Raw genomic sequence first — 24820 nt, forward strand, 5'->3', positions numbered from 1 at the left:
AAATATCAATTTATTAGGCGAAATTGTTCTTCATAGACACAAACAAAATCACACACATTCCATTTCGTGTATATGTATATATTGCTGTATAGTTGTAGGTACTTACACTGAGCGTCTTCAAATACCAAATTGCATTAACAATTTGAACAAAATCGTTTAGCAATGTATATTATATTGCTGTCATATAAACATACGATGAAATGGCATGCTACATTCGCCGCATTGTTCCAGCCTAATATTTTGTGTTCTTCCGTCGGTCCGTCCGTTTGTCCGAATGAACACCTGGATCTCGGAGACTACAGAAGCTAGAGCACTGTGGTACATTCGTTTAGCATCTAAATTTCTGCCAGGCCCCTTCCGCCCAGCATATAAAAAAAAACTTATTTTCTCAAAGCCTATACTAGCTAGAGACATTAATTTTGGTAGGTTAGCCAGTATACAGACATTAATTTTGGTATATATTCTGGCTAACATGTTTGTTTAACATTTTTGCCATGTCCACTTCTGCCCTAGTTTGAAAAAAACTGATCGCCGATGACATTTTTTTTTTGACTATAGAAACCAAATTTGGCACACTTATTAGACTTATTCATTTCGACATTTTTAAAATTATAAATATAAACTTATTTCACTAGACGGTTTATAAGGGCGGAGTTGGCCGTAAGCTGGTAGCGAAGCTAGAGTGCGCTTGCTTGCTATAAGTTTTATAAACATATGTATGTAGGTATATACATTTGGTCTTCGCAAATTAAAAACATTTGTTACACTTTTTTGCATTAACAACAATTTTAATGCCAGAGGTGTTTGAAAGCTAGCAAGGACATTAGTATAACTGAAATAGAGTTTTGAATTTGGAATCTGATCACGGTTTGGGCAAAAAGTGTTAATAGCAAGCTTAAGAGCGAAGTCTGAAGTAAACATTTACATAATTACTTTTTGGCAAAAGTTGAATGAAATTACATTTTTACTCCATCATACACGAACAAAAATAAAACATAAAACAAATAAAACATTAGACAATCCGTAACTAAAACATTGATTGTCTGACTCGAAATTATCTAATATTAATGCATTAAACTTTCGTTTCAATTTGTCGAAAAAGATTTGATCGCCTGGAGCCAATTTAGACAAAACAAACAATTAATCAAACATATGACTTTAAAAACGCGTAAAATATTCAACCTTGGCAATACAATTTTTATACCCTTGCAAAAAGGGTATATTAATTTTGGTCAGAAGTGTGCAACGCATAGAAGGAAGCATCTCCGACCATATAAAAATATATTCTTAATCAGCACGACGAGACGAGTTCAAATAGCCATGTCCATCCGCAGGCCCGGACTGCCCCACCGGGCAACCGGGGAAAGGTAGGAGGGCCCTTATTTGGAAGAACTATATTGAAAATTTTTTGTTTGTTTGTAAGAAGTTCTTTTTATTTTATTCACATAAACGATCATACTTGATGTAAAACCTAAAAATGTATACCTTTCATTTTCCTCGGAAATAATTTTTCAAGCTTTTAGTATATGTATGCCCTGTGAGCCCTTAGGGTCCCAGTCCGGGCCTGCCATTTTTCCGTCTGGATCGACGCGAACTCCTCGTAGACCGTAAGAGCTAAAGAGCTGAAATTTTGCATGTAGGCTTGTATATATATAGTTTGTATATCTCGGATTCTGCCAAATCGGATCACTATATCATATAGTTCCCATACAAACGGCAAAGTCACGAACATTGATTTTCTCAATAACTTCGTTATTTTCTGAGCTATTGTCGTGAAATATTGGTGAATTTATTATACCTATAAACAAGTGTGTCAAATTTGATCAAAATCGGGTGACTATATAATATTGCTCCCATAGGAACGATCGGTGGTAAACAGTGACTTTGATCAATAACTTCGTTATTTCCTATGCTAAGATTGTGGGCCGTTCCTCCGTAAACGTTACACTTTTTAGATAAAAAGTTTTATCACTTTGACGGCTATTGTTAAGGAAAAAGTAACAAAAAACTTGCAAGGGTATACAAACTTTGACGCGGTCGAAGTTAGCCCTGCCCTATAATAGGCGGATTATCGGAAAAGTATAAATGAGGTATTAAAGATAATTGAAAATAGAATTATTTCAGATCAAAACAAATACAACAATATTAACGGTACTTTTGTTCTCTTCAACAATGTGGTTTTCGGACTAGTGCATTAGAATTAAGTGTTTGTCTTGTTACTAACTAAGTTCCTGCGTAACATACCAAGGATCAAAACTTTGAGTGATTTTATTAAGTACTTCGAATCTGACTGAAAGGCTCCTTGCTATTGCAACATATACCACTAGCGTGTGCTTTCTTTGGCAGATGATTAACTAAAAGCAAAAATCAGTGAAGTAAGTAAGTCGTCTCGCCGACTTTGGTATATCAAGCACCGAATAAAATAACGGTTTAACATTTTTTAAGACCATATGGAATATATGGTAAGTATGTACATTTATCTTACAATCATTTGCTTTCTCGCTCACTTTTAACTGTGGTCAACGGTAAAAAGTGAAAAAAGATAATAGTTACAGCTTTGATATATTTAGTTACATGAAAATGACAAAAGAAATTCATATGTATATTTATTTGTCAGGACTATTATGATTTTATTGTATTAAAAGAAAAAAAATTACATTATATGTTTATTAAGATGACGAGTCAAAGGTGAAGCCTATTAGACAACGAAAATTTTATCACAGTTTTTTAAACTTATTGCTAAATTTAATATAGATGTTTATGTAAATACATAATGTATTCTACTTTTGGTCAGATGTTTATAACGCACAGAATGAAGCATCATGAAATACACATATTCATACATAAATAGTTATAGTTCTCTGACTGTTAAGATAGTCGGACTGCAAAACATCCTACAAATTGTGAAACAATACGTTTTTTATTTGTTCGGTTCGTATGTGATGCATATCGTAAGATTATGTATGATTTGCAGAATATTGCCGTATGAAACAAAACCACCGCAGATTGCGATAGCACAAATACTGGGAACTGCAATAGTATAGATGGATACATATGTATGTATGTACATATAAAAATAAACTATGACTTCTTGTCCATTTTTCCTTTATTTGCGTTACGTTACGGATAACTTTTCGACTTTTTCACTTATCTAGATAAAAAAATTAGCAAGCCTTACAGTGATTATTAGTTAGTAAAATATGTATGTATTTATGTATATCAACATTACTCTCTAATGCGGTTACAATCAAAATCTAAAAGATAATATTACAAGATCCTTCTTTGTTTTTGCACGAGTCCATCGGCCTCTAAAAAATTGCGTATGTATGTACATATATGTATATTTGTCTATTTACCTTATGTACGTTTGTACATGTAGTACCCATGTGTGCGTAATGAAGTGAGCATAAAACAATCGACTTGACCCCCGTAGATTTATGTATATTCAGTTTAATGCCTAAAAAGCATTGTAATTTAGTTAAAGGGCTAAGAGTTCTTAAAATATATTAGCATTGAACAGTGTATAAACGTTTTGTGTAAAAAAAAAAAAAAAAAATATTTTAAACACACATGGCCACACACACGGTTCTACATTATACATATATGTAAATTATATTAATAAAAAAAAAATATATATATATAATAATTATTCTTACATCATGATGATGTACACAGATATTGTGATAATGTACACATTCGTAAATCGGTTATTATGGTAAATATAAGTCGGCAAATGCAAGGTATTCTCAGTTAGTATATTTTTTGAATAACGGCTTAAAAATTGGCTCGCTCCGATGAAGCTGAGGGGATAAAGAGCTACTGCTACTGCTGCTGCTGTTGCTGCCGCTGCTAAAATCATCTCTGGGAGAAAACTCGCCCAGTCGAGTCGAGAAATTCTTCCGATAATTGCTGCTGCTGTCAGCTGTGAGGTCATTGACATTACTGTTGCGACAAGTAACGGTCATAGGGACTTGAGATGCGGTAGGCAGCAGATTCAAAGCTCCGCTCAACACCTTCATATTCGGCGGAGTTTGGGGTGGAGTATCGGGTTGGGCTTCGGGAAACCCCATCGCCCGCTGACTCACTGTTGACTGAGATTGCTGCTGTTGTGGTTCGATTTGCGGATGTTGATGCATGTGGTGCGAATGCGGATAAAGATGCAGATGTGGATGTGGATGCAGGTGTGATTGATGAACGATCGGGAACTCTATTTCTTGATGGTGCGAATTTAGAGACGGTGGCAGGGTCATCGGGTTTGCCGTAGAAGGGATAGTAGGAGTATGCGTGCTGCTGGAGTTGCTGCTGCTGCTGCTCCGAATGTTGGACTGGGTGCGAACTGGGATACTCGTGTATGGGGAACTGTTCGTGGTATGAAGCTGTTGCGTCGTAGCCCCTAGAAAACCCCCGTATGCCGTTGTATGCGGTCTCAAATAAGGTGCTCCGTTGAATAGGTGTGCATTGCTGATGGCCGCCGACTGTTGCGCTTGGCCCAAATTCATGTCCATGCTTTCTTGTTGTTGATGGACCAGGGGTGGTATCTGCTGCTGCATGGATTGCTGCTGATGCTGCTGTCTTTGAGCCATATATGTTGGGGGTGGAGTCTTGCAGGCAACTGTGTCGGCTAGACTCCAGATTTTGGGCTTGGTAGCTGGAATCGGCACTCCACAGTCCCGGCGTAATTGGTTTTTTGGACTGGTGTGTTCACTGTGTTTGTCGATCAACCCACCTTCGCTGCTCTGAAATGCAGCTGGCAAATTCTGCTGTGTCTGGTAATAGGCTGGATGTTGATGGTGATATGGGTGATACCCGGCTGGCTGAGCACCGCTAGACCCAGACCCACTACTGCCGCCATGATAGCCGCTTGATGGGTATCCAAAACCACTATGCAATAAATTTCCTTGGCCTATGCACTTTTGATCATCGTCGGTAAGCTCGTCATCATCTTTTGGAGCATCTAAAAAGGGAAATCGCATAATGTTACCTACAATAAGTTATACCATACCACCTGTGCTCCTGTGTCTACCTTTGCCCAAGCTGCCACCCGCTATATCGCCTTTGTCCGCTTCCATGTCTTCTTTTCGCTCCTTTTCTTCATCCGACACGAGGGCGTCGTCATCATCGTCAGCTCGATTTTTTGGCTCCCATGTCATCTTGTTCTCCTTCTTTAAACGGCGCCGGGCATTAGCGAACCAGGTTGAAACTTGAGTGAGGGTCATTTTAGTGATGATGGCCAGCATGATCTTTTCCCCCTTTGTCGGGTATGGGTTCTTTTTGTGCTCGTTCAGCCACGCCTTCAATGTCGCTGTAGACTCGCGAGTAGCGTTCTTCCGGCGGGCAGCCAGGTCGTAGCTTGCCCCGTACCTGCAAAACAATGCAAATCTGGTTAGTAATTTAGTTTAGTATGTACATACATATGTAAGTCCAATGTGTAACTCTTTTCGTATACGTGCCCAACTACCACGCTGTGCTTTTTAATTGCATAGCTTTACAAATGGCAGTAACGAAAACGAGGCAGCAAACATGAAATTCATTAAAATTACAGCACAAAAAAAAAAACAAAAATGATGTTTTCATATGCCGCCCATAGTCGAGTCCCCTTTTACCCAGCGAAGACGACGCGTCGCGACGCCACTATTGTAGTACCACATCAAAATATTGTAAAACATAGTTGTGAACCAGAATACACCCACAAAGGACAACATAAAGCTGTAGCAATAACGAGGACGACAATGCCATGAACATATGGTAAATGGATGCAACCGGAGACCGGCTCGAGCTACACTGTACCGATTACTGCATTGCCGGAACTCTTCTCTGCTCTGCATTTAGCATTTTTTATCTTTATCCCCAAGCCCAACAGTGTGGGCAACCTCAACCCTCGCAACGTCCTACTCTACTCCATTTCATGGAACGCACGGACCGTACGAAGCGTCTTTCGGCTGCAATAATGGTTTTTGCCTGCCTAGTGAATGCGCTCAAAGCAACATGCCCTAAACTTTTCCTAGCTAAATTAAATCCCAACCCATAAGTACTCGTTGTACATTTACCCATCTTGTGCTATCCGGCTCGTCCGTAGGAGAGTTGCGTTATACATTTCACTTTCGGGTTGCTTTCATCTATTTTTTGTTTTCGTCATTTTTTTCTTTCGTCGCTCGTTCTTTTTTATGGGATTTTTATGGTGCCACAGAATCAACAGTTTGTGCGGTGGATTTAACAAGATGAAGCAGAAAAAAGCGTACACCGACTGTCTGATATAAGCTCGATAGACGGACATTCGGACAATCGACAACAAAGTTTACAAAGTTTCTTTTGTGTTTGACAAAAAAAAACTTATTTTATGCAGCGTTGGGTTTGATGTTTGAGTTTTGGCTCTAATTGCTCAGACTATTAAAGTGTCTTTAATTTAAGACATAATTTGTACATAATATATGTACATTTTTTCGAATTGTGCCTTTAAGCACTATCACTTTATCCCTCCTATCTATATGCAAACCTAGATTTTGGAAACATCCACAAATATTTAAAAAACAAAAAAAAATGGGATGAGAAAACGTTCTTTAATTACACTATACAAACTTGTCTCTGATTGTGCCCTCGAAACGACCTCGAGCCCATTGTAAAGTTCGAAGCGATATTTTTGTACCCGGTTTTCGACCGATCGTTCATATAATATATCCGCCCTTATGAGCTAATGAACAACGTTTATACGTATAAATTGGCTATTTTTAGAATATAATTATTTTTATGATTTGTATTAACCGTAGTTTTCTGTGAGTGGTTTTCGTATTAGTTTAAATTGAAATGTTAGGTGTCTTTTACCTGAGTCTTGGGTAACATAAATTGTAAAGTGGTAAAGCTAAATTGTATAGTTGATAGTAGATCAACTTTAGAGCGTTGAAGGCAAAAAGGAACGAAAATTAAAGTACATAAGTCGCCCATTACATTTTGACCAACTTACGCTCGTTAAGCTCAGGCTTAGCTTACAACTATTGCTGTATTGATTGTTGTTTTATTATGTATCTGCAAGCTGCATATACAGCAGTGAACACGTTTTAAACAAATAATAGCAAATGTCAAATGCCATTGTCGCCAGCTTCAAGGGACTTGAGTACCTTACTGACATGGACATGCCTGTCAGGTAGTAATTACAAAATTTTTCCATCCCTATTCCATTCCCGAGGACCGCCTGCTCCTACCCACGCCCACATTGCCATACCAAACCACTACAATATACTTCAAGCTGTCAGGTTTGTTATACCCTTGCAAAGGGTATTATAAAATTGGTCAGATGTTTGTAAAGCACAGAAGGACACGTTCCATAAAGTATATATATTCTTAATCAGCATGAGAAGCTGAGTCGATATAGCCATGTCCGTCTGTCCGTCCGTCCGTTGCTGCGTATGAGTTTTACTTAGCCATCTTAAGAGCTATCGGGATGAAATTTTTTTTGGGGGCTTTTTATTACCCGGGTAAGATAAAGTATGTAAATTATCAGGATCGGACAACTATATCATATAGTTCTAGAAGAAACATTTTTGCAGAAATTGGAGTATCCCCATGAAATTTACCCATATCGTAGTATTGGATATAAAACCTCAGATCCCAAAATTTGAATCTGATCGGGTAAATAGAACACAAGTTACAGTCAATATAAATCGGCTCAAGCGCTGCCTACTACAAATCAACAGAGCACATGCATACACACACAGACGCAACGCTACATGAACTGTATGTGTATGCTTGCTGTGCTTTGCTTAAGGAATGATGGAAGAATAAGAAAAATTTGTAGTAAAAAGAGAAATAGCCGAAGTTAGCTTCTTTGATATTTTTTGTTTTTTTCTGCATTTTAGGTTCTGCACACCCTTGCATTAATCTGTGGCGCTGCACAGCGCAAAGCGCAATTGTTCATCGTTTTAATGTTTGTCAATGTGTTCATACATGTGTACATACATATGTATTTGTTTTATACAAATACATGTGCATGTGCATTTAGAGTGGGTCGAAAAAATTTATTTTTAAGTAGCAAATCTCCATTTGGAAATTTGAAGGTCCCGCTATTCGACAAATATTGCATTTTTAGAGTCTTTACGGGCTTGCATAATATTTAGATTTAAGAGCTAGATGAGCACAACAAATCGCGTTTTTTGGACCACCCTAATATACATACATATGTATACATACATAAAGACTTGCATTCATGTGTGTGTACAAGTATGCCTTCAAACATGTACATATGTATAAGTAAACAAGAATTGTGTACTTTCGCTCAATATGGCCGCCAATATGGCGTTTATTTCGCTCACACCTCATCCAACCACCCCACCTCCACACAATTCCATCTTCCCATAGTTGTTTTTGTTCACTTAGTTACAGTCCCACAAAAAGCTCGATTTCATGGCAATTCCTCACGCAAACCCAACCGTTCAACGGCAAGCCACAGCCGGTGCAATCATCAGTCGGATCCCATACCGGTCCGGCCGTCGTATCAATTCTGATGCGTGCCAATGGCTGTGTATCTATGCATGCAGGTATATACATACATACCTACATACCTACCTACATACATGTATGTATGTACGTACGTATATATGTATTTATACATGTCCATACAAACTTGCAATACATATAAATACGCAAGTGCATGTGTGTTTATTCCAATGCATATACTATACGCTATATACGATGTACATACATGCATATGTACATATATATGAACATATATATCTGTAGATACATACATATATGATTGTGAGGATGTGCTTGTGAGCCGGTGGCGCTCTAGCGTGCAATTAACTGCTATTATTTTCGCCGCAATCATAAATAAATAATCTGGCACGCTCTGACAATTTCCGCAATTCAAATTTTATTATCGTCTACTCTCTGTCCACCTATTCCCCCGGCAATTCTGTCCAACGGCCCTCTGGCCATCTTCGTCCGGCGGTGGAAGATGTCACAGCGCCAAAAGCAATTAAATTCAAATCAATTTTAAGTACTCGTAAATATTTTGTAATTAATTATGGATGCACAATTGCCTTTGATTTGGTGGCACAAACATTTATTTTCAATAGAAAAAACATTTTCGATTATCCGAGAAGTTAGGGTAATTAATTTGCATAAGTATTTGATTACATGCACATTTTCAGAAACTACTCCTTTACCTATTTCACACCTGCAAAAAAGATACATGTACGTATGTAAGTATTGGTCTAGAAATCCGGGCAATGGGATTAAGGGTTCTCCCTTGCAACTACAAAAAATATAAAATTTTCTCACATAAATGCTAAAATCACTCTATTTTGTTTGCAGAATTGTTAAACGACAAGACTAATTTACATATATACATAGTTCTGGATCAACGCAACCTTTTCCTAATCAAAAACTCACACAAAATCTTGTGTTTATACATTATGTTACATTGCAAATGTTTTTGTTTTTTGCTATTTCAATTCACATGAGCAATTGTAAAAATTTGAACAATTTGCTTACCCATATGCTGACATTGGATCGTAGGAATAATAACCAGTAGTCGGTTGCAAGCCAGCCGATGTCCATGTTCCCATTTCTGTCCCTCCGGAAGTCTCTTTTAACCCATATGGATTGCTCTAAAATGATTGAAGAATACATAATTCAAATTAGCATTACGTTGAGATATTAAATTAATTAAGATGAGAATTGGTTTTATGTGTTTCATGATGAGCAAAATACTGCGGTATGTGGGAAACAGCTATCAACTAAAGATCAAAGACAAAATAAAACCAGAGGGCCGGGGCTAACTTCGACCGCGTCAAAGTTTGTATACCCTTGCAACATTTTTGGTAACTCTTTCCTTACCTATAGCCATCAAAGTGGAAAAACGTTTAAGCTAAAAAGGCTAATGTTTCCGAAAAAACGGCCTACAATCTTAGCATAGGAAATAACTAAGATATTGATCAAAGTCACTGTTTTCCACCGATCGTTCCTATGGGAGCTATATGATATAGTAACCCGATCTTTATCAAATCGGCACAGTCATTAACAGATATATTAAACTAACAAATGTTTAATTTGAAAGCAATCGCGTCAAAAGTGACGAAGTTATTGACAAAAGTCACTGTTTTCGAAAGATCGTTCCTATGGGAGCTATATGATATAGACATCCGATCTTGATCAAATTTGGCACAGTCGTTTATATGTGTAATTAACTCACTAATACTCATGACAATAGCTCAGAAAATAACGAAGTTATTAAGAAAAGTCACAGTTCGTGACTTTGCCTTTTGTATGGGAGCTATATGATATAGTGATCCGATCCGGCTGAATCCGAGATATACAACGCCTGCAGTATATACAAGCCTACAAAATTTCTCTGTAGCTCCAACGGTCTAGGAGGAGTTTGCGTTGATCCAGACGGACGGACGGACAGACAGACGGACGGACGGACGGACGGACGGACGGACGGACGGACGGACGGACGGACGGACGGACGGACGGACATGGCTATATGAACTCGTCTCGTCATGCTGATCAAGAATATATATACTTTATATGGTCGGAAATGCTTCCTTCTATGCGTTGCACACTTCTGACCAAAATTAATATACCCTTTTTGCAAGGGTATAATGAAGTAAGTCGTCTCGCCAAATTCGGTATACCATGCATCAGAGGAAACAACTGTTTTAAATCTATAAGACCAAGTGAATGTACATATAATTATTTTTACATATTGCATACCAAACGAAAATACATACATACATATGTATTATATCGCCTACTCTTACAAGCACATGAGCACTCTAGCGCCGCCACCAGCCAACGATCAACTCCGGGCATGGCGACAATTTTAAACAGACTCTATTTGTATATTTACATACAACGCTATGACTGTCTAGATCGAATAGACTTATGTACTTACCATCTCATAGCAGAAAAACAGATTTTTGCCTCAAAATTACAACAATCGCATGAAAATTTGTTATTTATATTGATAATCAAATTCTATTTAATCAAATTTTATTAAAATATCCAATTTTTTACTTAATCGTTCGTCGGTGGCGGCGCGCCGCGGTGCTAGAGTGCCTATGTAATTACTAAGCAGCATAAAAAAAGAATTTGTTTACCATTGCAGGGTAGAGAAGAAGACGTATTCTACCGCATTAAGTATATATACATAGTATATGTTTTTATAAGAGAAGCTGGATCGATATAGCCATGTCCGTCGGTCCGTATGCATTTTACCCCGCAAATTCGAAAGCTGTTCTGATGGAACTTGGCTTTTCAGCTATTTATAACCTGCGTGAGTTAAGGTATGAAAATCATCCAGATCGGACTACTATATCATTTAGTGTTATGAGAAAAATCAGGAAAGGAGTTGTGGGGCATCTTTATGAAATTCTAATGAGATAGTTTTTTAAATAAAACATCATATCCCCAAAAGATTAAAAAGAAATAAAACCCAATTTATAGTCAGCAGGTTACTCCCTCATTGCCCAAATGCAGAGCACACACACACACACTGAAACCTAGTTCGGCTGGGGATAATGGGAACGACTGTGGTTGACGAATAATGTTTTTTACACATGCAGACGTAAGCTTTTTACCGATGACTGATTTAATTTAAAATATCGGAGTCATCAAGACATCGCACGTACATAATTTTTGAATTAAAATTACAGATCTATTCGAATTGATTTTTTCCCACACTTTAAAAACTTTACAATGTTGTTGACATAAAATGTATAATTTAGCAACATATTTCGTAATAAAGCAACATTTTTTAATCGCTGACCATTTTTTATAAGCACCACAACTAAAGACCCACGCAGTATAAGATACAAAGTATAATTTGAATCAACCGCTATTCTAATATCAAAATGAAGTAAGTAAGTCGTCTCGCCGACTTAGGTATACCATACACCAGTAAAGCAAATATTTCAACTTTATTAAACAAATGCATTTTCACATGCTTCTTACAAGCATATCTTAGTATCTCGCTCACTCAATCATACGAGCACCCTAGCGCCCCCACCAGCCAACGGCCAACTCCGGCCTTATGCATAACTCGACTGTTTTCTGTCCGATTTTGATGAAATTTGGTATTTTGCTAGATATTAGTATTAAATTTAAGTGTGCCAAATTTGGTTGCATAAGGTAAAAAAATACGGGAGATAATCAAGTTTTTGAAATTACGGGGGCGGAAAAGGGCGTGGCAAAATTTTCATACATACAAAATGTGTGCATTTACTAAGCAAATATACATACCAAATATGGTGGCTCTAGCTGGAATAGTTTTTGAGATAAACGCTTTTTTTAAATTGCGGGGGCGGAAAGGGTCGTGGCAAAAATTTGAAATAAACTTGATCACTCTACATACTACACGAGTCTACATACCAAATTTGGTGGCTCTAGCTCTTACAGTCTCCGAGATCTAGGTGTTCATACGGACAGACGGACGGACGGACAGACGGACATGGCTAGATCGACTCGGTTTTTTATCCTGATCAAGAATATATATACTTTGTGGGGTCGGAGATGCTTCCTTCTGCCTGTTACATACATTTTGGCGACTTTAATATACCATTTCACCCTATGGGTGTATGGCATAATTATCGAAGTCAGAATGCCCATTGTTGTTGTTTTGTTTTTGTTGTTGTAGGAAAATGCTGACACTTTTAAATTTTAATTTTGGATCCGCTTCTGTGGTCTCTGTTTATGGCGTGATGCGATTTATGCCCTCGAAAAATGACAGCCGGATTTATGAGCGACAACTATTGGCCAGATCGTCAGGGGTTTGGTAGGGGACAATCGAACGCCCAATCTGGTTGCTGTAGCCGGCCATAGCCTTTGTGAACTCTTGATTTATGAATCGATATTAACATTTTTAATTGCTTAACATCATGTATTCCGTTGTTTATTAATATTTAACCCAGCTTTGCCCTCGACTCTGCCAATTCCGATGTTCGTACATACATATATGTATAAAAATTTCTATACCGATGCTGCCGCATTCGAGTGACAAATATATTAATCAAAATGCCATTTGACCGGACGAAGGAACAGGCTGGTTATCAGCATATCTACACACATACATAGCCTGCGCATTTCAAATCAAAAGAAGGGCGGCGGAACATTAAGTGTGATTTATGTGTAGAATGCATCAATCGAAACCCCCACAGTAAGACAGCTACATTAATACATTGAATCTCCAACTTTAACACCTTGCTGGTGAGGGGTGCCCGTTCGGCAACCAACACTCCAACTGAATTAAAAAGTGACGTCTTATCAAGCTCAATGTGTGACCGACCACAAGAACGTCAATGATTTTTTCTTAATTAAAAGATGTTTTTTGGGTCTGTTGATAAACCCAAGACGCGGTCGGTCAGGTACATGCAACGAATGGTTTGAGGGACCATGTCACAGGGCACATACAAAAACAAAGACAGGGAGTGAGAAGTAAGACAGTGGAGTAGGGAGAACAAATGACGCGAAAAGAATTTCCTGTTGTAAATATCAATTTAACATGACACTTTGCCGTCGTGTCCGCCCCATTTGCTCTGTGGGCTGTGCTCGGGTGCATCACTCTTTCAAAGAGGGTTTCTTCTTTGATCTGGTACTCAAGAACCGCAAGCCTACCTGACTTCAGTAGCATGTTTAGTGTTCAAATTACATAAATTATTAAATTTAAGGTCCTCATACTTTTACAAATACATTTTAGAAATGTTATATTCTGACATAATTTTAAGAATCACTTCAACCTCATAAAGAATACATGTTCAACACCTAAATCTCGGAGTCCACAAGGGCTGAATTCAACAACTGTAGTGTGCACGCAGATCACGTGTATTTCATATTTCTGCCGAATTTTTTATCCAATATTTTAACCATCGTAATCAAGTTTCAGTCAGATTAATATTTGTTAATATCTACCAACAAACCAAATTTTATTAAAAATAATATGCAACTTTTGTATGTACGAGTCTACCAACTTGTTATGCAATTTCGTTGTATAATGTCTCAATCGACGATGAGCTTAATTTCTAATTGTTCGTCGTGCAAGAAAATAATACATAGTAGGAATTGTCGTATTGTCGTAAAGAGGCTAAATCGGGATAAAATGAACATTTTTGGTATACAGTTTGGACTATTTCAACTAGCCCTATAATTTAGTCAAAGGGTTTTTATGTGTCAAATTGACTAGCCTAAATGGACTCATATTGTGTTAAAATACACTTGACGAAAAAAGGGCAAAACCTGGGATGAGTAAATTAACAGACCATTATCCAAATACAATACAACTAGGTGGGTCGAAATGATGAAGTTGGCCGTTGGCAGATGGCCTTGCTGTATAATACATATGTATATGGGCATTTCCGCGGTGTAGCTACAGACTTTTGTACACATTCAAAGTGAAAAAAAAGTTAGAGCACGACACTTTTTTAAACATTTTTTTGCTTTTTTACATGCTTCTTGTGTTGAACTTTATTTAACACTCAAGAGAATGTAATCTGTAGTGTATTTCTTTTTTTAAATATTGTAAAATGTGACGCAGTTCGCAGGGAAAAAAAGGGAAATCTTTTTGGAAGCCATTTGCATAAGAAATGATTTCAGCTAAGTTTTGCCATAAAATCAAATATATTCAGGTTTTTTCATTACACTTAAATCTAAAAGTAGTCACAAATTGCACAAGTATTGTGCAAATTAAACATACAAATAACGACGATGCAGTTCACCCTACCAAATGTACCGATCTTAGTACTTAGAACGGTAGAAATGCCACATACCGCGTCAAACGGACAGACTTTAAACATTTTTTAAAATTCAATAAACTATTTTTTTCCTATTTTGTTTTTTTTTCCAACTTATAGTTGAAAAGTATATTTGCTCCAAACTGTTCAACTTCTCTTGAGTTCTGAGTCTCTTGATTTTTGGCACAATATGAACTAATCCTCTTTTTCGGTGTCGAACGGAACTTATCAAAGTGGGCAAAAAAAATTCGATAATTTACAAATTACAAATTATGCGGGTTGCGTTATAATCCCGATTTTTTTTTTAATTGATTGTGATGTGAGAAGCATTTTTTGTTAAACCCTTTTCCTAGTAAAAGCATACCTACAAAGGGTAGATAATAAAGAAAATGAAGTAAGTAAGTCGTCTCGCCGACTTAGGTATTCCATACACCTGTAAATCAAATATTTCAAATTTATTACACAAATGCATTTTCACATGCTTTTTATAAGCATTTCTTATTATCTCGCTCACTCAAGCATACGAGCACACTAGCGCCGCCACCAGCCAACGGCGATCTTCGGCCTTATGCCAAATATGATTTCATAAGGTAGAAAAATACGGGAGATAATCGAGTTTTTTCAAATTACGGGGGCGAAAAGGGGCGTGGCAAATACACATACATAATGTGCGCATTTACTAAGCAAATATATATACAATTTGGTGTCTCTAGCTAGAATAGTTTTTGCGATAAACGTATTTTTTAAATTGCGGAGACGGAAAGGGTCGTGGCAAAAATTGGAAATAAACTTGATCACTTTACATACTACACAAGTCTAAATAGCAAATTTGGTGGCTCTAGCTTTTACAGTCTCCGAAATCTAGGTGCTCATACGGACGGACATGGCTAGATCGGCTGTAGATGCTGATCAAGAATATATACAAATACTATGGGGTCGGAAAAGATTCCTTCTGCCTGTTACATACATTTTGGCGACTTTAATATACCATTTCATCCTATGGGTGTATTGTATAAAAAGTTATTAAAAGTGCTCAAGTAAAATAGAAATGATTTTATCACTTTTCGTTAAATTTTCTCATTACGGTAAACTAATATATTCTCAAAATACTTAAAATATTAAAATTTACACATTTTCTGATAAGAATTTAAAAAAAACAAAGAGTTTCAAGATGGTTAAATTTTTTGCTCTTGGTTGACACTTCAGCGGAAATGCCCATATGTACATTATAAATTCGACAAAGCTTTCTTCATTCACATATCATAGCGGCAAAGACTTTATGTCAAAGGTACCCACAAAGAGAGCCAACGAAAACTGTCGATATGCTGCTTCTTAACCTGGTCTATGACCTAGAGCAGGAATAGGCCTTATAGCCCGTGCGGGCCCTTTTGTTCGGCAATATGCTCGTGTTGCCATCTGTGCGCATTCCAAGATCAACTCCAAGTACACGGGAGAGCGTAGATTAATTAGTTTGTTGTCCATGGCATCTAATGCGTGTGAACGACTGCGGAAGATTGGTGGTTCATGGATAGATTTTGAACGTTACCCATGGGAAAATTTATCGTGGGTTTGTTTGCTCCATCTTTTTATTAGATTATCTTGTGCGTTTGATTCGTCGATTAAGGCAAAATGTTTTTACTTTTCATTTTCCGCTGTGTAAAGCAACTTACTCACGAATGTAAGCACACGCATACAGCGACAACTTGTTTTGGCCATCTTCGTACAGTTTCCTGCCTTAAAAACAAAAGTTAATGAGAACTCCTCACTTTCTCAAGATCGGGTTTGAACCCACCTCCCAAACACATAAACTGTGTTATAAGGTCGAGCGGAATTTCTTTATTTGCTAATGTAGAGAGCAAACCATGGTAAACAGGATAAAAAGCAAGAGCAGAGGGGTAAATATATGCAAGTATGCACATACATTCAGCTCTGTTTTGTAATTTATTTAAATATTCCTCTCTCGCAAATAGTTATATGGAGTGCCTTTTTGTTGGACAAATGGGTTTTGTCGATTTATTCTATACACACACATGTATGCGTGTATGTAAACTCGTATTTAGGTTTGTATATATGTAATTGTTACAGACAATAGTCGGCAATCGTACAGCCGAAGACGTTCAATATTCTTATGTAGAAGGCCGAACGGTTTCCGAAGGAAGTGACACTGCGAGTGAAAACTTCCCAGTCACTTGGATTGATGACGTCAACCACTTATACTTATAATACTACCAACAACAAGTAATCAAACATTTGGTATTCTAGTGTTTTCTTCCTGTCCGTTCTTGAACTTATTTTATTTTATATAAATGTATCAGATTCATCAATGTTGAAAAAAATAAAATACATATACATACACTTATGATGAAAATAATAGGTACACCCCTTAAAATTTAACTTTTTGGACTTTAGATTAACACAACTTTTTATACCATACACCCATAGGGTGAAATGGACGTCTGTCCGTCCGTCTGTCCGTATGAACACCTAGATCTCAGAGACTATAAAAGCTAGAGCTACCAAATTTGGTATTTAGACTCGTGTAGTATGTAGAGTGATCAAGTTTATTTCAAATTTTTGCCACGCCCCTTTCCGCCCCCGCAATTTAGAAAAAGCGTTTATCTCAAAAACTATTCTACCTAGAGACACAATATTTGGTATGTATATTTGTTTAGTAAATGCGCTAATTTTTTTTGTGTAAAGATTTTGCCACGCTCCTTTCCGCCCCCGTAATTTGAAAAAATTACGATTACGATTATCTCCCGTAATTTTCTACCTTGTGCAATCAAATTTGGCACATTTAAATTTGATACTATTATCCAGCAAAATAACAAATTTGATCAAAATCAGACAAAAAACAGTCGAGTTATGCATATAAACGCTTTTCTATAAGGCCAGAGTTAGCCGTTGGCTGGTGGGGGCGCTAGGGTGCTCGTATGATTGAGTGAGCGAGATACTGAGATACAAGCATATCTTAGTATCTCGCTCAAAGCATGTGAAAATGCATTTTTTGCATTTTTTCAAATCATTAAAAATTTATTTTTGTTTCTTTATTTAATTAATATCCAATGTATCCACCTTTATTTTACCATTACTTTTTCCATCCGGTTAGGGATACTCTTAATCAAAGCTTGGCAGGACTCTATCGAAATCTTCTTTGACGCACTTCCTCAATTGTCGATTGTTGGCACTTTTTTCTTTTCCCGACTGATTCTATAGCTCACCCCACAAGTTATCGATGAGATTCAGATCATAAATTTTTGGTGATCAATGCAATAGAAAAAAAGTTGTGTTAATCTAAAGTCCAAAAATTTAAATTTTAAGGGGTGTTCCTATTATTTTCATCATGAGTGTATATCTATGCCATGTTTGTTGTCAAACGGATAAAGGATGTATCCAGCATTCTTGTGCACCAATTTAAATGAGTTTGGCCTTGAAAAATCCTTTGATTAAGTGCGTCGTTGTTAATCTGCCCCGTGTTAATAGATTGCCGTGTTACCGCACAATATTTTTCTTGTCAGGTGCATAGATACAAATGTATGTACACTGTACACACATATGTACATAAGGTCGGGTCAATATGTATGGAGCCAAAAAACAAAGAATTCCAGAAAACTTTTTTAAGAACCATGGTGTCTGTTATAGCTAGCCCCCGCTGCGAAAGATTGGTATTATTAAGGTACAGTTTTATACCCTTGCAAAAAATGTATATTAATTTTGGTCAGAAGTGTGCAACACATAGAAGGAAGCATCTCCGACATCTAAAGTATATATATTCTTGATCAGCACGACGAGACGAGTTCATATAGCCATGCTATACTGTGCGTTGTCAAAAATGTCACTTAAAACTGTGAGTAAGCTGCTCGTGTACATTTCTGTGGTCACTTAAAAAACAAAAGAAACAGGCACACAATATGAGTGTAGTTTATACATACATGTTCATACAAAGGTACACCCTGGCTTCATCGGTAATGTAATTGAGGCCATAGGGCGACATGTTTTGTTTGCAATGATTTTGCCTTTCTTTGGGAAAAGTATCAAATATCGAAATTGAAAAAAGCAATAGTAGACATGGCAGAGAAAAGCAGCAAAATAAATGGTCGAATTCGGGCAAAGGGACAAGCAGACAGAGAGAGAGAGAAAAAGAGATGAACAGAGAGAAAGGCAAAGATATGGGATGGTGCAAGGGCAAGAACGAGAGAAAGGCAGTTAACCTAGACGTCCTACTAAATGAGCTTTGACAGTGCGCCAGTCAGCCATAATGATAATTCGATTAAGATGAATAAAGTGACAAGCTATCGACATTTACCATGTTTACACTGGCAACGGGCAACTGCCCCAAAAAACACTATCAACATCAACGTCCTCCAAAAGCCACTGACTATAACTATGAATACAATTAAAGTCATATGTTAAAATAAATTATTTAGCCCTCTTGGCTTTCACTTACCAGCGGTGAATAAAAGGCGGAGCTGTCTACGCCAATACTTTGGTAAGGATTCTGATCCGATGAGGGATAAGGTGCGCCGTATACTCCGACACTGGCAGCGGGCATGCGGGAGTACCCAGAGAGAGCAAGGCGCGCCGAGTCGTATTGGCAAGAGCAGACGGTCTGCCCCGACACAGGATCGGTCATAATAGGACGCCCGTTTTCACAGCATGAACTTCCTGTTGTAGGCGTTGTGCCTACAGCATTGCCGTCCAGGGAACCACCAGTGGCCAAGTCAGTTCCTGCTGCCCCACCAACTACTGAGCCTGCTGCGGCATTCGAGTTGGGGCTAAGGGCACCAGAGGAGGCATCACCTCCACTGCCTGCGGCCTGCTGATTCGTCTGACTGTCCATACCACCCGTGGGGCTCAGTGCTGGAGCGTTTGTCATCACTAAAGACGACTCGTTTACATTAGAGGAGGCATCTTCGGAAGCATGTGTCACATTTGGCGGCATAAGCTGCAAGATAGAAAAACACAAAAAGTATACATATGTATATACGTATCCAAATGCAGTTTCAGTTTATATTCTTGCGAAAAGGGCATGTACATTTTGGTCAGAAGAGTGCAACGCAGAGAAGGAAGCATCTCCGAACATAAAAATATATATATTCTTAATCAGCAAAACGAGATCAAATAGCCTGAATTGTAAAATTTGAATGTGGGCTTCTTTATACTGCGGAGATTGCAAATCTCGGATTCACCCAAATCGGACCACTATATCATTTAGCTCTAAGCGAAACGGCAAAGTCACCAACAGTCTCAATAACTTCTAAATTTCCTCAATAACTTCATATACAAAAGGAGTCAAAATGGCCCGCGGGAGCGGAATAGTCAGTCAAAATAAAGAATCGTTGTATTAATGTTTTAGACATTGTCATTATTTGGAGTTATAAATTCAACCATCTTTTAGAATATATAATTATTATTAGTGTCCTTTTGCAAGCTACTCTTTGGAAACTGACTACTAGTCAGTAGCTCGCTGTAATTTAAATATGCAAGAGGAACAATAACACAATGCTACGATTACATGTAAGCGAATATAGTGTTAACACACAAACAGCACCTGAGGCAGAAGAGCACAGAAGCCAGTTTTATAATCTTACCTCGATTAAGCAGTCTGTATATATATGCTGACCGATGAAGACTCTCCATTGACGAATTCATGGCATTCGCAATGGCGGCTACTTCAATTATATTCCAAACCGATTTAAAGTGGGGCATCAGCAAAGCTCGCTTGACGACGTCCATCTTGGACAGTTTCGCCTATGGCATGCGCCAGTTGCATCGCAATTAATATGCAAAATACGCCATGCCCAAGTCCAGGCTAAGACAGGGCTGGGTAAAATGCCTCAAATCAGTGAGGGTGTGGCAGTCGACGCTTATACGTCGATATCGCCTTCGTCTTGGACTTTGAGGAAATGACGGACGAGGTAGGGGTGAAGATGAAGACAGTGACTCCGTCTCCATCTCTACCTCGGTCGCCGCAGCAACAAGAACATGCAGAGGAATGCTTCTGAAAATTGCCTTGGGGCAATCTGCAAAACGAGCTTGTCCGCTGCTTTAATTTCATAGTGTTTTTCTACTGTATCTTCACGAAAGTATCGATGGGACTATAATTAAGTTGAATACTTCGCTGATGGACAGCTACAAATTGATCAAAAGCCGTCGCGGCTGACTTTAGTATATTTGAAAAGAAGGAATAAAAACCTCAGTTGGACCCAGAGGTCAGAAACATTTTCCATTTCTTACAGCTCCTGTTGCTGGAATGGAAGGGACGCAGTTTTCTTCAAGATATTAAATTTAACCTAACTTATAATTAGCAAGCGTCATTAACATAATCTCGCAGTAGGTCTTATGACTAAAATGTCTTGCAAATAAACATCGACTCAAGGCAGTTTTCAAAATTACAGCTAATTTATGCGTTCTTTAAAACGTAGTCTAGATAAATGTATATACAAAAAATTAACGCACAAATCCAAAACTTTTTAAATATAATTAAAAATCAAAAAAGCTAAATATTTATATAAAAGATCTTTAGCTGCGTTAAAGTTCATATAGTTTGTAGTTTTAAAAACTTTAATTCCTTCATTAACTTTCGCGGGATACGTTCTTTTATGGTAGTCCGATCTGAACAATTTACTATGCAACCTATCCAACTATGTATGTATATACTATACATACTATATAATCTTAATTTAATAACTGTTAAATCTATGCGCCAATAGTGGAAAATGTTGTGTTAAAGTCGCTAAAATGTATGAAGAAAATGAAGACACCTACATACATAGATGTCAAATACTATAGGAGGTGTAGACTCATGTAAAAAGAAATCAGATCAAGTTTCTGCCACGACATTTAAACGGTTTTCAGCAAATCAACGAAGTTTTCATGTGCTGGTAAGAGTGAGAAAGAGTTTTCTAAATATGCATATGTTACTATCAATTTCGTCTGTTGAAATGTTTGACTAAATGCGTCGGCATCACGACCTACTTTATGGAACATTTTTTGATTGATTCAATTGTAAGTTTTTATTAGAACATTTCTCATGCAGTTCGTTGAAAAATCACAAACTTTTGAAAGTATTAGAAGTTAGGGTTCCGTTATACATAGCTTGTATGTGCATATGTACTAGATACAAATGTACATATATACATATGTATACTTATAAAAGGGAATATATGACTTGTACATATGAACATGAGATGAAAATGCGCAATCTGTAGAGCTATTTTGGTTGTCAGCTATGTTAAAGCACCTCTTTCAGACACAGTTCCCATGGAGTTTGCCAAGGAGTAGCCCTCACTAAGTTCCATAACGACTAAAAGTTAGCAGACATTATGAGAATTATGACAACTGATCTGATAGACGACACCATATAAGGAGCTTTATACACTTGGCAGATTCCGCTGGTTTTTCGAAAAAATAAAAATAATGCATTATTCATGAGCAGCTCCACGTACACATTCACATTCATGAAAGATCCTGTGTAAAAAAGAGGAAGGCGTTTTGCTACCTGACCACTGAAAGAAGCGCCAGCTCCATTGCTACAAGTGCAGACGATTGTCCAGCAACCGCGGCGTCAGCGCGCAGATAAGATCGCTGGCCATGTGTGCACTACCATCTACTATACCAATTGCCAATTTCTCTGAATTACAAACGGAGCTCTGTGATCTAATCTCGACTTGTATTTGCGTCCCCTGTGAAGGCAACTCGGACTGGCTGCAACGCGAGGTGCAGATGTAAGGGGCTGCCACCGATGACCAAGTTGATAGCGTAAGTCTGCGTAACAAGCGCCACAAAGCCCTCCGCACACGCAACAGAACAAACTGCATCGAGGAAGAAAGACCAACTTAGATTAGACTAGCCGAGGTCAGACAGTATCTTCCCTTTTCAGATTGATTGCAGAAATGGCAATGCAGAGCAATGTAAATAGATCACATCACAAGCTTTAAGTCATTGCGTCGTCGCCCGATATTGTTTACCGGTACATACATACATACAAACATACATAGATACATGCATACAAATACATATATATGTATCGTATGTAGGACCTCTAGTGGCCATTATCGCCGGAGCTCAAACTGCAATTGGTGATCAGGATGCTGATGCTTTCATTGAACGTACTCAGCGCAGCCGAATCCCACAGGTTGCCCTGAGCTGTCACTTTACGGTTATGAATTTTATGATTTACGATCATAGCAATTGAATTTTATTGACTTTTCAACAGTTTCATTTGCTCAAGCGCTAGGGATGCGTGCTCGAAAAGCCCCTCCTACGGTGTCGTCCCTGATAACCATCAGTCGTTGCCGACTGGATGCTTTTTGTCGAAACAATTATCTGCCGTCGATTCGGGGAGTGTGGTCCAAAATGATCAAGCGGTAGTGACTAGATATCGGCAAGTGATGTACATTTATAAATAGGGAGAGGCACAATTTTATATAAATCACTTAATTAATTTTTCCGTTTCTTCTTTTATTAAATCCATGATACACCTCGAATATCATGTTCTGGGAGTATGAACTTTGGTTAAGAGATGCAATGTACATATGTATTGATGAATTTACATACTCCCTTGTTTCTCTGCTCAGTGATATACATACATACATACATTGTTTAGCTGTCATTACAACTGGAATTTGTTCAATAATTTATTTTTCCAATTACTAATTGTGTAATACAGACCAGAAAAATAGTACACATGTATACGCTTTGATCGGAGTATATAAACAAAACCATAAAATAGAGAAAGAAAAGAAACAAGAGATCGATTGCAGCATTTCGAATGCACATTTTATGAATGTACACTATGTGTCAAATAGAAGTTCAGATAAAGGTTTATCAGAATCGCAAGTTTTTTAAGTGGAAAATTGTATTTAATTCTGATTTTTATATACTCCGATGAATTGGAAAAAAAATCAAGTAGTTATAGGATTGAATAAGTCATATATATAAGTACCTTATCGAAAATTTAATAATATTCAATATGCTTCAATAAATGGGTAATCGAGTTTAACTTTACACAAAACATGAAACGTATACGAAGTGTGAACACGATGTAAATATGTACCTATGCAATAGTGTATTCGTATGCATACATAATTCTGACAAGACTTACCTGTGAAACCGGCGGAAAACCTCCATATCCAAATTGCGTATATGCAGCCATTAAAATTAGTTGTTTGATTTAGGATCCTTGAATTGTGAATTGAATAGTTAAATTGTCAAGTTTCTCGTAATTAGTTCATGTGGGGGTGAGGAGGATAAGTTAATACAAAATGTGTATTTTGTGAGTTCACGTGAAGGTATATTTTTTATGTTCAAACAAAATGACTTCGAAATACACGTCGTTGAATTTTCTTTATTGAGCAATTCACAAAAAAAAAAAATCAATTCATGTTGATTATGAGTCAAACCAAGCCGCCAATCAGACTCTATATTGGAAGATTATATTGCAAATTGCTACTTTGTTTTCCTATAGCATTTAACACAAAAGCAATTGCAAATTATCGATAAATCAATTTTCAACGGCAAAGGCCCCAATGAAATTCAACACGCAAACGAGACTGCGGCGGCGGCGGGTCGACTACGGCGACAGTGCGCTTTAGATGTGCACCTATCTACGCTCGAGAACGAACTGGTTGTGAACGAACGAAAGCTAAAACGAATGCCGTTGCTCTGACCTTAACCACACTCGCATTCCGTTGCAATCGGCTTGCACCAGCAAGAGAGTGGGACAACAATACTTCCTGCCGCAGTCCAACTATCAACTCGGCTAGACCGAATAACCCATCTCGCGTCGTTCAAGATGGCACTGGAAGTGGAGACGAAGCAATGGTAACGCCCCCCGGAACAGCTCTACTAGTGGTGGTGGGTGCACAGTCACTGGCTTCTTCATTTCAACACATGACTAAATGCTTATTCTGCTGTACCTCCGCGAGGGGAAGTGACAGACGGCTGCTAGCCCTGGAAGTGCTTTACAACGACCAATGGGAACGAATCTCTTTTTTCAGTTCGTTTATTATAGGTTTCTTCTTTGAAGCCTTCTTGACAGGTGCGACTTTTGTTAGCACTATACAAATGATCCCAGGAAAAAAAAGAACAAAACGAAT

At 37.8% G+C, this 24820-nt stretch overlaps 1 protein-coding gene across 2 annotated transcripts; it reads right to left on the reverse strand.

Annotated features, from left to right (window-relative positions):
* Positions 1–3661: 3661 nt before the first annotated feature.
* On the reverse strand, positions 3662–24345 carry LOC6651899 (homeobox protein araucan). Of its 2 annotated transcripts, XM_023180965.2 has the most exons (5): positions 23827–24345; positions 19168–19665; positions 9487–9602; positions 5024–5361; positions 3662–4954 (listed from the first exon to the last, which is right to left on the reverse strand). In XM_023180965.2, the coding sequence occupies exons 1-5, from the start codon at positions 23875–23877 to the stop codon at positions 3747–3749; spliced, it is 2211 nt and encodes a 736-aa protein (XP_023036733.1). In that variant the 5' UTR covers positions 23878–24345; the 3' UTR covers positions 3662–3746. The 2 variants fall into 2 exon arrangements, with proteins under 2 accessions (XP_023036733.1, XP_046867732.1); XM_047011776.1 differs by lacking the exon at positions 19168–19665 and having other exon boundaries at positions 3663–4954.
* Between the last annotated feature and the right edge of the window lie 475 nt (positions 24346–24820).

The sequence above is a fragment of the Drosophila willistoni genome, assembly GCF_018902025.1.
Source record: "Drosophila willistoni isolate 14030-0811.24 chromosome XR unlocalized genomic scaffold, UCI_dwil_1.1 Seg106, whole genome shotgun sequence".
Taxonomy (NCBI): domain Eukaryota; kingdom Metazoa; phylum Arthropoda; class Insecta; order Diptera; family Drosophilidae; genus Drosophila; species Drosophila willistoni.